This window comes from Barbus barbus (genome assembly GCF_936440315.1).
Source record: "Barbus barbus genome assembly, chromosome: 22".
NCBI lineage: Eukaryota > Metazoa > Chordata > Actinopteri > Cypriniformes > Cyprinidae > Barbus > Barbus barbus.
This window is the reverse complement of record NC_136750.1, coordinates 4,877,201-4,893,848: the sequence shown is the minus strand read 5'-3', so window position 1 is coordinate 4,893,848 and position 16,648 is coordinate 4,877,201. Positions and strand designations below refer to the sequence as shown.

General features: G+C 38.0%; 1 protein-coding gene across 1 annotated transcript; it reads right to left on the bottom strand.

Moving 5' to 3' along the window:
• Positions 1-631: 631 nt before the first annotated feature.
• LOC306888725 (putative ATP-dependent RNA helicase ddx6) lies at positions 632-16,046 on the bottom strand. Its single transcript, XM_079447145.1, has 14 exons — positions 15,948-16,046; positions 13,572-14,169; positions 13,420-13,483; positions 13,223-13,327; positions 7,761-7,890; positions 7,492-7,638; positions 7,298-7,392; positions 7,085-7,207; positions 6,262-6,390; positions 6,017-6,133; positions 2,169-2,232; positions 1,970-2,071; positions 1,679-1,863; positions 632-1,392 (listed from the first exon to the last, which is right to left on the bottom strand). The coding sequence occupies exons 2-13, from the start codon at positions 13,772-13,774 to the stop codon at positions 1,688-1,690; spliced, it is 1,455 nt and encodes a 484-aa protein (XP_079303271.1). The 5' UTR covers positions 13,775-14,169; positions 15,948-16,046; the 3' UTR covers positions 632-1,392; positions 1,679-1,687.
• Between the last annotated feature and the right edge of the window lie 602 nt (positions 16,047-16,648).

Genomic DNA, 16,648 nt, shown 5'->3' with positions numbered 1-16,648 from the left:
CTGCACCACCTGCTGAAACGCTTCGAAAATTACTCAACTTTGAAAGTATTTTTTTTTTAATATTTAAAAAATAAAAAAAAAAGACCAATTTGTATATAACAAAACAAAGGTGGTGCACTGCCTGGAAAGGTTTAAACTCTGCTAAACTTATTTCCCATTTGGGGGGGGGCATAAACTAAATAAGTGCCGCCCAGTGCTGACAGAATCCTGATTTTTAAAAGAGCTTTAACATTCGCCTCAAATTGTCATCCAGCCTTTTTTAGCTTGTTTTAAAACAATCCATTAAAAAAAAAAAAAAAAAAAAAAATGAAGTATTTACAAAATGTTTACAATGTGCCAGATCTGTATAAATGGCACATTTAGGACAGAGTGCCTACCCGATAACAATGCAAAACTGCACTGAAATTAGGAGGAAAGGGGAGGAGAAAAAAAAAAAAAAAAAAAAAGACAAAGATGTCCACATTCGTCTCAAAGCAGGAGTCCTCATGGCCAAGGAGAAAGGCTGGTCTGAGTCTAGTCAAGTCTCTTAGTGTTGACCCACTGAAGACAGAGAGGGAAAGAGTTATGGGTCTCTAGAGGCATGGTATGTTCCATGAGCAGATGAAGGGGAAAAAAAGCCATTGGGAGCCTTGTGGGACTTTTGAAAGCTTGCCACAGGAACATTTGCCCCATCATTGTCATTATGCCCACTGATATAATCTCAGTTCTCCAGGGGGCTTCTCTTCACACCATAGTCAAGTACGCCAGAGACTGCACAAAATCGCACATGCCCCCCCATCCTCTCTCCCGCTGTGAAATCCTGTTCTTCATCGCCCTGAAAATCTACAGGTGGCAAATGCAAAATTATTCTTCTGATGTCAAACGGGAGGGGGCAGACGAGCAATGCCAAAAGCCAGAGAAATATCAAGACCATGACTTAAAATGAGTTATGAGGGGAGGGGAAAAAAAAAATTTAATAAATCAGTTTATTATTTTTTGAACAAGTTAGACTGCTTGTTAAGGCACTTGTTTCAAATGACTAGAAACATGAAGAGGAGCAGAGGGAACAGAGAGAGAGTGGGGTGAGAATGTGCTTGCAGGCGATGAGTAGTCTTTTTCTTGGGTGATAAATCCTCAAGTCCCCTCTTTCCCTCCTCAAGTGATTTGAAGTCTTCAGGATGAAAATATCGGTGCAGCAGTCCTTTATTGGGCCATGAGTCAGTCCCGATTATTGGGCCGTCGCAACATCACATTCCTTGTGGTGGCACCAAACAAGAAAAACAAAAGTGGGGGAAAAGACAGACAGACGGAAGATATATGGGTTTAAACAAACAAAAAAAGATCCCCTATTTCCTTGACACAGTAGGGAAGGGGAAAAAAAAAAGTGGGGATAGGGGACAAAGGATTGGTGATCTGGAGGGGGTAGAAAAGAAAATCCATTGTTAAAAAAACAAACATTTACATTGTAAGCTCTAGAGCAGGGATGGGCAACTTCGGTCCTGGAGGGCCACTGTCCTGCATAGTTTAGCTCAAACCCTAATCAAACACACCTGCCTGTAGCTTTCTAGAGATCTTGAATAGCTTGATTAGCTGGTTCAGGTGTGTTTAATTAGGGTTGGAGCTAAACACTGCAGGACAGTGACCCTCCAGGACCGAAGATGCCCATCCCTGATCTAGAGTTACTGAACATTGAACTCACCTCTCCTGCTCACAGTTTAACCTCCTCTCCACTCTCACTGTGGTACTCAGCCACATATAGACTCTTATCAATACTGCTGGGAATGGGCTTGATTTCAGTACCCAGCTGTTCTTCAATACCTTTCAGGTTAAAGCGGTCATCGTAAGTGATCAAGTTAATGGCGAGACCCAAGTGTCCAAATCGGCCTGTGGGGAAAGGTGGCCAATGTCACTTAACACGACTACCATTTCACTTGCCAAACAGTGACATTTCCAACGCAATAGTACTTGACCTCAGAGCAGAAACACTCACCAGATCTGCCAATGCGATGGAGGTACGTCTCCCCAAGTTTGGGGAAATCAAAGTTGATCACCACATTCACAGCTTGTATATCAATTCCTCTTGTGAAGAGATCTAAACAGGGGTTAAAAATGGTCAAAGCAAGTTCTGAGTTTAATAACTTTAATGTGTCTATCATAAATTAAACATCCATATTTTCAACTGTACTTACCAGTGCAGACAAGATTTCGACATAAGCCATTTCTGAAATCATGGAACACACGGTTTCTGTGTTCCTAAAGGAAAATTAAAACTTGTATTAGCATAACATTAACCAAGACACAATTCACAACGTCAACAGTATGGCTAGTTTATAAAGCCAAACTTTAAATTATAAATCCTGAAGAGACTAGAGTGCAGCAAACCCTTTGGCAGTGCATAGATTCAAAAATGGTTCAAACAACACAAATGAGATCCGCACATGGAAAAAATAGGCCAAACTGCACTCAAATTTATTGTCCAGAGGCCACAAATACAGTGCAAAAAGTACGAAGGTGCAAAACGTTTTCGGGTTTAAACTTTCATCAGTGCCAGGTTTCCAAATATACACCTGTGCCTATTTAAAAGGCTCATTACCGTAATCATTGTAATATACGGATCATTGATTTTCAATACATATGGATCACAGGACATATTTTTGCCACACCTGCCGATAGCCAGGGATGAGAATATTTACCGCCCAAAAATGTTTTTTGCCAGCCATGAAACTTTTTGCACAAACAGGTAGTCATTACTACTACAATGACTAAACATTTACATTGTTTTTAATTTGTCCTTTACTTGCAAAAAAAAAAAAAAAGAAAAAAAAAAAAAAAAACCTGAATTTATCTTAAGGGGCCAAGTGGGTGGGGGGCCGTCCCGATTTCTTTCGGGGGGGGGGGGGGGGGGGGGGGGGGGGGGGGGGGGGGCTATAAAATTATAAATTGAAGGAGTGGATGGCAGATCTACAATGGCCTTCATAATATTACTTGAACAATTATTAATCAAAAAGTTACATTTATGTTAGAGAATAAGTTGATTATGGCTTTAGTCTGCCTTTCTACTCTAAGAAGCTGCTCTCATTGTGTGTGTAACCATACCCGATAAGATTTAGGGCAACCTTGAAGTAAGATAAGTGTTTCTCTGCATATGTGTGCTAATATCCATCTGTACAGGGAGAAGCTCAGACAGTGCCAGGACAAACGTTCCGCTGCCGATGTCCAGCGTATCAGATAAACATCTTTGGAGAGATGTATAGCGTCGGACCTCTGATCACTTGTCACTAAAATAGTCATCAGAAGATATGCTTCAAGCTTGCGTCCATGTGTGGAAATTGTCTAAGTTATGGGGGTGGTGATGGCGCAGTGGATAAGACATGCCTTTGGTGTGAGAGACCCGGGTTCGAATCCACTGTGAGACACCAATGTGTCCCTGAGCAAGACACTTAACCCCTAGTTGCTCCAGAGGCGTGCGACCTCTGACATATATAGCAATTGTAAGTCGCTTTGGATAAAAGCGTCAGCTAAATGAATAAATGTAAATGTAAGTTTATCTAGGTTTTAGAACCAATCAGAATTTTGATGACTTATGCATTGACGCAATTGGCAACCTCTGCATACAATTCAAAATCCTCAACAATTATACCCTAACAGAGCGGCCTACGAATCTAACAATCGCGAGTGTTGAAGCTGACTTCTGCTGATGAAACGGCAAAATATTTCTTCAGTAAATTTCTTTAAATCGCATTTCTGACTCCTTGTCTTGGTTCAGCATATCTGGCCCATGGCTTTTAACTGTTATTCCCCTACAAAATTAAATTGAACGCACTAATGTTAACCTTTTTATAGATTTTAGTTATGTCAAATGATAAAAAAAAAAACCCATTTTTCTGTAAGTAATTATATTAAATCGCATATTTATATTGTCACAATTTCACATTGAACCTCCAAATTAATGTAGAAACAAAGACAGTAAAAAGATGACATTAAAAACATATTTAAAATATACTAAGTAGCCTATAATTAATGATACCAATACTGCTACTGGTGTCTATTAAATACATTTTCCCTCAATTTTACCTATTATAGCCATTCAACATTACAGTATAATTGAAAGCCATTATTTTTAACATTTAATAGTCTCTGAAATGTGATTTTAAACAATCTTCACATACTATAAATTGTATATCCATAAATTATAGATTAATCTTTATTCAAGCTACAAAAGTTAATCAGCGACTTGCGCAGCCGAGTGATCTCTTTCTTTTGTTCTTTGATTTACATCAATGACAGACTTTAGCGGGTTTTACTTTAAGCAGCATTGTCTTTTTAAAACCTGATGCACACGATGCAGATTTGACACGCATCCCATTTTCTCCAAACTCTTTACGGTCATTTAGGACTTTATAACCCATTTAAGACTACATTTATGAGGTAACTCCCCAAAAATGGACTATTTTGACAATTGTGTGTGTTTTCGTCTGTTGAAGCGCTGTCTAAAGCTGCTCAGCGTATGTGTACAGGCCAACATAGCCTACTACTGCACCATTTAGGCGGTGTAACCCCACAGGGTTGCTGAAGGATTTTTAAGCTCAAATTTAAGACTTGCACAAATACCATATGAGCGGGGTATGGCAATGTCAATGGAAAACTATTAAACTGTAAAAAGCATGATTTACGGTTCAGGTACAAGTTTTCACAAGAACAAAGTTTTATAAAATGATACACTTCACATTTCAGCCTTGAAAACATTTCAGAAAAAAGTATTAATTATATTAAGCCATCAATAAAATTATATAAATTAGAAACATTTTACTGTTTAGATTTTTATAATTAATTTTATCATCGATCCACCAGTTCACATTTACAGCTCTGCATGTTTGCAGGGTAAAAACATGGGTCAATTTTTGCATTGGTCTGAACAAAAACAACCCAATGTTCCTGCAATACCGGAGGCTGCAGTTCTAGGACTGCATAAGACCCTACTTTTTGGGACAGCGCCATCTATTGTCTACAAAACAGCGTTTCCAAGCACCTGTCCCTTACTGACTGTTTGGACTTTTAAATTTGAACGCAATTCATCTGTTAATATGCGCATAGTTTTCTTTACGTATGAGACAACGGTAATATAGCCAAAACCACCGCATAGTCACTTTTTAGTGCAATTTAAATGCATATTGATTTTCAGAGGATGTTGCGAATAAAAATCAGGATTTAAGGAGTATAGTGAGAGTAATTCCTGGTTAACGTAGTATTAATGGGTCGTGTTTACCATTTATACTTGTTTTATGTATGACAACAGAAAATATAATGTGAACAGCTTTATTGGGCGTTCAGTTGTATTACAGTATGTGACATTTCATAGAGTAGAACAGCTCTGAAGTGCCAAAACTCGTCTGAATGCAAACTTGATGCAATGACGACATATGCAAAGTAACGCGTGACGTCACCTGCCACCACAAGTCTCACAAAATCTATGCTATACATTGTCGCAGTCGAGTGTTTATTCTATTTATTTTATCATTCATAACGTTTATATCTTTTGTTTACTACGTTACAGCAATAGCAATTCCTTTGTCCATATCCCTGGAGCTTCACGAGTTCCGCTACTTCCGTGACTGGATATGTTTCTGTGCGAGGGCGCCCTCTGGCGTCCAGTATGAATGAAAGAGACGCGTTTAGTGCTAATGGCCAATCCAATTATTAATTGGTAATTATTTTTTATTTTTTTTTTAAATCGGCACCGTTCTAAAAGCATCGATTTGGTACCGGTATCGAAAAAAACCAAACGATACCCAACCCTGTCAATAACCACAAAATTTAAATGCGAAATCGAATGGGACATTTCATTAAAGTGGTGGCCACTCTTTGCACTGTATTCTAGACAAACTTATAAGAGCAGTTTGGCCTATTTTTCATATGTGGATCTCATTTAAATTATAAATCCTGCACATCCTTCAGAATTCATTACATAAACACTTGCTCCATTTCAAAATTCTGCCAACAGCAGTGCGGTAATGCCACACGCCCTCTATATTCCCACCTGTCTCATCTTGGCATGAATGTAGAAACAGGAGTATCCAAGCTGAGAGATCTTCTTTGCCAGGAGCTCCACTCGCTGTGATGAATTGCAGAAGATTATAGACTGATTGATCTGGAGCTGAAAAACAAAAACAAACATTAAAAAGGATGTTTGCATGTTCTCCAACAGTCAGAAGGACAGTAATGCTAATTTTCTTTTCTTAGTCAGATAGTGTGTGGAATGCACAAGGATCGTAAGGTTTTTACCCTGGAGAACAGAGTATTAAGGCAATGGACTTTCTGCCTTTCAGTTACATAGGCGTAATACTGAGTAACCCCCTTCAGGGTCAGCTCCTCCATCAGGTTTATCTCATAGGGCTTCTGCAGATGGGCGTTCTGTTCACAAAAACAGTGCAAATTAATACTTTGACCCATAATGACAGTCTTTGAACAATTGCATACAGTGACTTTCTTAGGATTAAAAAAAAAAAAAAAAAAAAAAATGAATGAAGAAAAAGCACAGATCAGTGTTTTCTGCAATGTTAGGCAGCAAAGGCAACAATCCATTCCATTTCACACCATACACGCACACAAAAATAAACAGTGAAGCCTCTAGGGGCTTTGTAACTACTATAAATAAAATCGTAATGATGCTTTAGTTTCATCTCGTTACGAACTCTTGGCTCCCCCTCCTTTAGAGTGACATGCTTCTAGCCTTCCTTAAAATTGTAGTTCATATTCATGATTTATTACTTGAAATAATTCAAATCATAAGTGTACAATTAAGCTCAAACAAATTCACTTAAAAAAAAAAAAAAAAAAAATTCAGCTGTTTCGAAAGTAAATTACTAACCATGTTTAAAACCTTGATAAAAATAGCCTAGTGATTATGAATTTTGCCAAACAGATATTTTTATTAACAGCGAATCATAACTTTGCATGTGTTAACCGTTACCAACTTTGTAACTAGTTAGTTGCATACTCAGTTTAATACGTTAATTCAATAAAAATGCGTTAATGCATTGTTTTTATTTCATTTTAAAAGCATACATTTGTTTACCATCTTTTGTTAAGAAATCGGCGAGCTTACCATGAACTTCTGCACACTCAGTGGGAAGGTGGCAGAGTACAGCAAAATTTGCCTTTGTTTGGACAAATAGCTCAGAAGCTCCTCCATCATCTGTACAAAGTCCTGTGACAGGAGCTTATCTGCCTACTCGGTAACATGGGCAAAACACACAAGAGATATGAGAATAACGGTATGGCAATTAAGTCAGTTAGTTAAAAGCTCTTATTCACATACCTCATCCAACACGACCATCTGTACTTGATTGACTTTGGCCACTCCCTTTTTGATGAGGTCTAAAATTCTTCCTGGAGTGGCAATGACAACATGCACTACAAAGGGAAAAGTTCAATCCAGTGAAATCCAGCGTTTACAAAAGTGTATATGTAAAAGTAGTTCAAATCATTTTTCACCAGATTATGAACACTTGCCTGTTTCGTCAAGTCTCAAGATGTCATCACGGAGGTTGGTTCCACCTGTAGTTGCCATGACCTTGACCCCGCCCATGTGTTTGCTGACCTGAATGCATATCTGGCTCACTTGTAGAGCCAGTTCTCTAGTGGGCACAATAACCAACGCTGCAGAAAACATTTAAAGCATGGCGTCACTTCAAACCAATTTGAGAAATCATGTATAAGGCCTATAATTGTGAAACTCAACATCATCTTGTAAAAGTGCCATAACCAAGACAGTCACAGACCTTGTATGTTGTCTTTCTTCAGGTCAATGCGTTCAAGTAAGGGAATGAGGTAGGCGCCACTTTTTCCTGTGCCGTTCTTGGCTCTGGCCAGAATGTCCCTCCCAGACAACGCAATGGGAATGCTCTCCTCCTGCAGGAACGAGTGAGAACACAGAAATGAGCAGATGGGTCCGATTAATGCAATCTACTCTTGCCTTAGAGTGGATGGAAACTGTATGGTCTCTAATAGACAAAAAGGTTAAAAAGCCTAAACCGTCTGAAGCTGGTTTCTGTAAGAAACATTATCATTCAGTTAAAGTGACAGTTTAACATTTTTTTTTTTAAATTCATAGACTTTGATTTAGGAGATGGCTATTTAAATGATGTGCATGTGCTGCACATCTGTGTGAATGAGTGGCGTGGTTTCGTCTACTACACATGCTCAAGTATGCGTGACGCTTAGTGTTTTCAGCACCTGTTGTCTCACTATGAGAATTAGCACATCAACTTCCTCTCCAGAGCCTCTGAGAATTCCCTTCAAAACCACATCCCTTCACTTGATAAAAACTATTGTACGAAACACACAGAAACTACATGACAACCATCTTAAAAAAAAAAAAAAAAAAAAAAAAAAAAAAAAAAAAAGTACAAAGTGTACTTAATTAAAATTCTAAAAACTTAGGAGAAAAAAGGAAGGATTTTAAGGAAAAAAATCAGTTTCTTCCATGTTTTAAATTTTAACAGTAAACCTGTTGAGCACCACTTTGCACAAAAAAGGGAATCGATAAACTTTCATTTGACTTTTAAAATTCAATAGAATTTCTCATGATTTATGCATTTGATTACCACAATTAATGCATTTGTATTTGTATAATATTTACAGAAAAACACTTCACAGGGCTCTAATAAATTATATTAAAGTGCTGTTAAATTATGTAAATTTCATAATTTCAACAATTAAGACATACGTATTGATTACCACGATAGAAGTTACCAGTTAATAAAATCCTGAAAAATAAAACCGAATTTAGTAGGACTGTGAATCTTTGGGTAAACAGCAAATTTATTCAATTCATGATTCATAAGGTTTCAATTCAATTGAAGAATGATTTTTGATAATTCAGAACGATTCACTTCTGCATTCTTCATGGGAAGTATATTCATGGGATTATTTAAATGCTTCCACTAAATTCTATAATTGCTAAGGAGGCAAATTACACAGCAGTCTTTATGGTGAAAGGGCAAAAAAAAACCTTATGTATTGTTAGATGTTAGTTTAGTTTAATGATGCTATGGCATGACATAGCATATTAGGGTAAATCAGATAGTTTGTCACGATACCGATTCTCATACCCAGCTATTCGATATTTGCCGATACCTCAAAACTCTACAATACGATTAACGAGTATATCGATCGATATTATATACCCATTTTAAACCACCATCTACATCTTTGATTCACAAATGCAACCAAAATATACAACATGAACATTTATCTGAAATTCCCATCCTGTACCTCAATTGGGACATTCACAACAACAAAATAGGCCTATACACTTTAAAAAAAAAAACATTTGGAAAAACAATTCTGGTTGCTATGGGCTCAGTGCTTAAGACTTTTCTACAGATAACCAAATTACAAGCAATAGCAGAAAATAAATGCAATAGAACTGACACAAGTTCAATAAACAGCGTTTTTCAGCTCAGGCTAAAATTTATTTAAGTACGCAATCAAATGTAAAATAACTGCATAGTCTTCACTGTATAAATTAAGACGAATCATTTTTGATATTACAGTTTTAGTCAGGAACATTGAGCATTTGTATTTTTCTTTGACAGTATTAGATTTATTATTAGTTTGCTTTCACTTTAAGAAGAAAGCAGCACGGATTTAATTTACTGATAGACAACTGTTTACGTTAAGTCAGGGGTGTCAAACTCAGTTCCTGGAGAGCCGCAGCCCTGGAGAGTTTAGTCCCAACCCTGCTCCAACACACAAACCATGTCATTTTCAATTGAGCCTGAAGGACTTGATTAGTTGGATCAGGTGCGTTTAATTAGGGTTGGAGCTAAACTCTGCAGCACCGTGGCCCTCCAGGAATTGCGTTTGATACCCCTGCGTTAAGACATATGCCTAACCGACTGGGTTTACTAGTATATATGCCAAAACACGCATTGTGATGCATTTATTCAACCATGCAAAAAAAAAGCAGAGGAGAGCTCAATTTAGGATTCGTGCGGTGTAGACGCGGCTGTCTGTGTGCGCTTCAGACGTGTGTGCAGAATAATTCTCACACAGCGCTCGACTGTTCCACCAACAATCCTGAGCGTCTTTTATGCTCGCCTTGTGCCTTTGGACAGTCCTTATATCGAGTCCTGAGACGTGAGTTTGAACGAGAATGCACACGTTGGTGGTAATGCATAGATGGACATTACGTGAAAATGTGGACAGTGGCAAAATAAATGTGCCTATTTATACTACAGATATAAATGCATCGATCCATGTCGATGAATCGTTACACCCCTATAGCATATGTAGTAATTTACCCTAGTAAAAAGGATAATTTAAAATTGCCTACATTTCAAACTAATCAATTAATATTTACTGCATCACTCGAGACTTACTGATAAAAATTCTAATTAAACTTTATTTGGAATACTACCCGCGCACAATGAGCGTTACTTAAAGCTGCAGTCCGTAAGTTTTGCCTCTGTCACCATCTCTGTTTGAAAACATGGAATTGCAGTTACTTGTAGAATTATCTTCTTCATAATTATCTTTAGTTGGACTTCACTACTTCCAATTTAGCACATTTTGTACCAGTTTAGTATAGGCTACTAAAAGTACAATTGCAGGGCATTTTTATTAAGTATATATAGGGCTGTGCGATATGACAACTTATATTGCATGGACAAAAAAAATCTACCGTTTCATATTTTGCTCTATCGTTTATTTCGTGGTGTAGCAAAATACATGGTTTATGGTAATACTTTCATCATTTGGATGACTGCGATCTTTACAAACCACCACGGGGCGTGAAAGGAAGACAAAACCAGACGGAGAACGACCAGCCAGGACAAAACGAGGAGCTTGTTCCTAAACGAGGGACTACATCTGTAGCTTGGACACAGCACTGCAATTTTAAAACAACCGATTTTAAGCCGTTGAAACGGAGCTATATGCGAGCACCGTCGCCGTTTCACTGTGAGAGGAGCGCACATTTTTTTGTTGCTTTATTGTCCTTGAACGATTACATAAAGACACTTTCATAATCCCAGTCTTTGCAAGTATCCTCAAATGCATACCGTGAATTTAGGCTATAGGGTAACATTTTGTACCACACCTTTGCATGATGCAAGTTTCTTCATATTATCATAAAATAAAATGCTACAGTATTTAATAGGATGTACTGAATGCTCGGCTACTGAAAATATATATAAAAAAAAGCTCTCGGTGTTCAGCCAAATAAGCGAAAAGACCAAATAAATTGTGCCGATGTTATGCGATCAAATAGAGGGGCGTGCTAATCCAGCAAACAAAAAAATGTCAGACAAAAGAAAAAAAAAAATCATTACAAGCACAGACAGCGAGAGACTGTTTAGTACTGCATCACAAGTCTCCGATGAGAAGAGGAAGGAGTGGTTGCTGGTTACTGTATTATTTGAAATTGCGAAACAGCCTTAAACAATTAGTAAATAAACTGCAGAATGTTTTGAAATGCATGCACAAATTGCATGTATTCTGATTTCTGACAATGCAATTTTAAGTCAAATTAAGGCATATAATGTGTCCTAGAATGGTAAAAAATGTCCAGTGTTATGCAAATATTTTTAAATCGTTTTATTTATTTTTTTTCTTTTAAAAAGACAATAGTAAAGCAAATTCTGGCTATTTAATCTATGCAATGGTGAAAAATTAGCAAAATACATGGGGGTCAAAAAGTGAATTTTGTTCGGCTTTGGCAAAACTTTTCCCTAGTATTTAACTTTTCCTTTCTATTGGCGAATGATGATTCTAAAAGAAAATGTGCCCAATGTCTGTTTGCTATGAAGGCAACTTTCATGCACAGAAACCTTGCACTCTTATTTCAAGGTTGTTGTTAATGCTGTGGTTTCCTTTGTATATTCAGTTTAATGACGAGAGCTACGAGCGGAGCGTGAGCTCAATCCAGTGACAGGCGGGAGTGGAGCGTATGAACATAGAAATCGCGATTCATATGTATGTGACAAATCATATGTATGTGACAAATAAAATTTGAATTTGATTTGATTCATTCAATTCTTAGCACTTTAAATCAATTATTGGCCACAATCAACAATTAAAAAAAAACATGTTTCAAGATCGACGCATATGCATTGTCAGGGTTTGTAATCGACACATTGAGAAAACGAAAACATACAGAATCGTTACACCCCTAGAATTTAGGGAAACAGTAAGTGATTTCATAGCACATGGTATTTGTGCTTGGCTCAAAAAAAAAAAAAAAAAAAAAAAAAAACTTCTCCAGGTATATCAGATCTCCTTTTCTAAAGGCCTTTCCACGCTGAGCGCGTTGCGAATCGCCGACGAATGTTGCTTTCACACCGACCGCGAAACGAATGTTTGCCTTCTGCTAATTCACGCCTGCACACTAGGGGGCGCCGACCAACGATGCATTTTTCCTCAGATATGAGTCTCGTATATGGATTTAACATCTAAATTAAGATTAACAAAGTTTCGTTCTACACCAGAAACACAAACTATCTATAATGCTTAAAAGAATAGGCTACATCCTAAAATATAATTAGGACAATTAGCATCAAGCTACACTGGGAAGTCGAGGCCTAATGGTTAGAGTGTCGGACTCGTAATCCAAAGGTTGCGGGTTCGAGTCTCGGGCCGGCAGGGATTGTAGGTGGGGGGAGTGAATGTCCAGCGCTCTCTCCACCCTCAATACCCCGACTGAGGTGCCCTTGAGCAAGGCACCGAACCCCCAACTGCTCCCCAGGCGCCGCAGCATAAATGGCTGCCCACTGCTCCGGGTGTGTGTTCACGGTGTGTGTGTTCACTGCTGTGTGTGTGCACGTTGGATGGGTTAAATGCAGAGCACGAATTCAGAGTATGGGTCACCATACTTGGCAGTATGTCTGTGTTTGTTTACACTGGTTTTCGAAACAGCGCCACCATTCTCACCCTTTTGTGCAACAGCAGCTGCTCCGATCACGTGATCCTAACTCAAATCTTATTGGACGGCCCGTGTTTTCGCTTTGCAAAACTGAAAAGATTAGTCGGGTTGGACGAAAAAATAAAAATTCGCATTTTTGGTGCGCGAATGTTCACGGTCTGTGTGGAAGCATCCATAGGAAGCTGTTGTTTTATTCCAGCGCGTCATCGCGTCCAAAATTCATTTTGCTCTTTTGCGCTCAGTGTGGAAAGGCCTTAAGAGTGATTCAAATCTGAAATATCTGCCATCAAATTTCCATTATTCCCCCCTGCCTTTTACCTGTATAGGTGACGGTTTCTCCCAGCCCATTTCAAAGATGCCCATAAGCAGTTCCCGTTTCAGGCAGTAATCCTCAAACTCGTTTCCCTTGGTCGCCGTCACATCCTGTAAATTTCACGACCACAAGCAGCACGTTAGAGAAAGATTCTGGTTCAGAGGATACTTTAAGAGACATAGAAGTATTTAGATGGACTTACTGAAGTTCTCATGCGCAAATCCTTCGGAGGAAGCTTTAGATTCTTCTTCCAGTCATCCCCAGGCCTGAAAGGGGGGAAAGGCATCAAATCCCAATCATCACCATACTAAATCAGCACTCGCAGCATCATTTGCACTTCCCTCAAGGACTTACTTGATGATAGTGTTGGCTGTGGGTGCAGGCTGGGAGTTGCCGTTGTTGACTGTGCTGGGGGGTTTGACTTGGGTTGGCTGCGTTGTTTGGGAACCCCCTCCACCTCCTCCTGGACCACCTGCTGGCTTCACCGAGCCTCGCATTTGGCCATTTTGATTCGACAGTCCCAGAATCACTGGATTCTCCATTCTGGCTGTACTCATGACTTCTATAATCTCTCTTCCAAACAGTGAGTGACAATCAACAGTGGAGATAATACTTTATCTTAATGGGCTTGCAAAAAGAAATTGCAAGTTGTCCTTCCCACAGCTTTCTCAGTGTCCAAAGCGCACAAAAAAGTTAAAGCAATATTTTTCACCAGTTCCTCAATATTCAAGTCTCTTGTGGAACATCTCAATGTCACTCAAGCAACAGGTCACAGATAATATAAGCAGGAAGATTAGCTTCAATTATCCTTCCATGAATGAGCGAATCCCTCCTCTGCAAAAGGAAAGTTTCACAGACCAGGGGCCAGGAAGCCAGTGTTAATCTTTTCAATTATTCTGTCCATTCCTTTCTCTCCAATTAGTCAACATCAATGATTTCAAAGGTTTTCAACCTGCGTGAGAGAAAGAACATCATAAAAGCACATAATATGAATTGTCAAACAAAACCACGAGTCAATTTTAGTCTACATTGACGCCGATTAAATGTGGCCGGAGTTTCCCAACCTTTACAAACCAAGAGACCCTGCATCCAGACTCTCAGACAATGCAAGGATCCCAATACGAATAAAGTTTCTAATAGGTTTCATTTCATAACATTAGTCAACTAACAGAGGGGACTTACATTCAAATTAAAAAGTTGTATCTGTTAGTATTGAATGGAACTGAGCTAACAATCTTAACTGTTTTTATTGACTAACATTAAATGGTAATAAATAATGTAACAAGTTTATTGCCGATTGTTAGTTAATGCATTGACTAATATTAAAAAATATTAACAGTAGCACTTTACTAATATTTGTAAATTTCAACTTTTCAAAACTCAACAGCTCATTCTTGCAGAACACTTAGAAAACTAATTGTATTATATTTTAGATTTTAATAGACAATCTAATACCCCACACAGCTGGCCAATATTATAATACCAATAAATATTGTGCATGTGTGCAGCAAACAAGACATACACAGAATTGCAGATTATAAAAGCACACTTTATAATATTTACTTGATTCACACGTCACTATTTTTGTGATTTCATCGCAAATATTTGCCAACAGGTTTGGCAAAGTTGTTATAAATGAGGTTTAACTATTAAACAATCTCAAAGTGGCAAAATGTGTCCTGATTATTGTAGCCATCACTAATACTGCGTGTAGTAATTTATGCGTGGTATTAAAGCAGCACATTTTCACTAAATTGTAATGTTAAAGAGTCAACACTAGAGACGAAATTAAAGAAAAGCTCTGGCAGAAGTGGCATAGTAATAGTCTGTCAAATTAAATATTTTTTGTAATAAAATTGTGAATAGACTTAGAGAAAAACAGTCCAGGTCCGTACATATGAACTAAACCACAAACCTTATAAATGTCATATCTAACCGATGGCAGCAGCACCTGGCACGAAGTCAACATGATAGCTAGGCCTCATTTTAAAAACAGCCTCGCTTATTAAAAACAAAACATAGACATATTTCATACACATTAATAGTTTGACCTCGCTGAAACAGGTGCAGTGGCACTTTGGCTAAACCGCTGTGGAATCCGGTTAAAATTAGAGACAACGTAAATAACACTTTAGTTAACCGAGAGTCCACAGTTCCCGAAACTCACGGTAAACCAATGTATCTCAATGAAACTCCGTTGTTATTTAGTTAACACTTATTTCACCCGTCTGGACTCGACACAACGTGAAACTAGCCGTCACGCAGCTAATGCTAATGTTTAGCTACGCAGCTACCGCTGACGGCTTAATATGAGTGAATTTTAACAGTAGGATATTGTTTAACAAATTAAGAAACGCATAAAAATACCATCTTAACATGTTGCTCTTGTTGTCGGTAAAATGTAATATTTAAACTGTGTGAGAAAATATACACATTAGCACCGTGCGCTAGCTTGTTAGCTTTAGCGTCCACACACAGGCCGCACGCGAATAAACCCTCAGATTCACCAGTAACGGTCTAAATGACTAAAGAATGATTTTTATAAACAACAATATATTTGATAGAAACGATGTGCTTCTTACTAAAGCAATTCCCTGAATGCTGTAACTTAACTGAGCCGAAAATATAAAAGACCCCACAATATATGTAAACACTCGGCTACAACGAAGCCACTAAATCGATTTAAAATCTCACAATGTACAACATAAACTTAACTTTCTGTAAACTTACCACATGTGGCTGAGAATATCTTTGTGTGTGTGTTTGTGAATTATAGGTGTAGTGACATATTTAGGGGTGTAAAGCGAGTGTGTAAGATGGCTTCCAGTCAACTTTAAACCCTCCCATAATCAGTCACATGAGAGCCCATGCAATCCACAAAAACACCACGCGTATTATAATTATTTAGGAAAAGCATTTTTACGGCTGCTTACATGTTAAATATTTTATATGTGCTATATATGCACTGAATTTCATTTGTGCGTCCTTGTAGGTGTATATATATGAGATCATCACAATTATACTTCTTTAAAAAGATCATAATTACATGGCAACAGAGTTTAATTCTTACCTAAGCTTGTTTTTATCTTGGCAGAAACCTGACATGTGAGTCATTTAATTAGTTTCATGTTTGTGCTTGACTCATTTGTTGTAATGTAGGCCTATTTATGTGATTTAAAGCTGTCTGACATTAATTTGGAAGCCTAAAAACATACTTTTTATTACTTATTTCATAAGCGTTGAAGAGGTTTGGTGTGCACAAAGTAGGAATCTGTTGATAGAGACACCTGTGGGGTTCAATTAATTGTCTTAATGACTCGCCCTTATCAATTAGACTGATGCATATTCACACAATTAACTAAATTTGGGTTTTAACTTTACAGGAAAAGCTGTTTGAAAATGGATAGCTGGATTTTATAGTTCCGTTATAG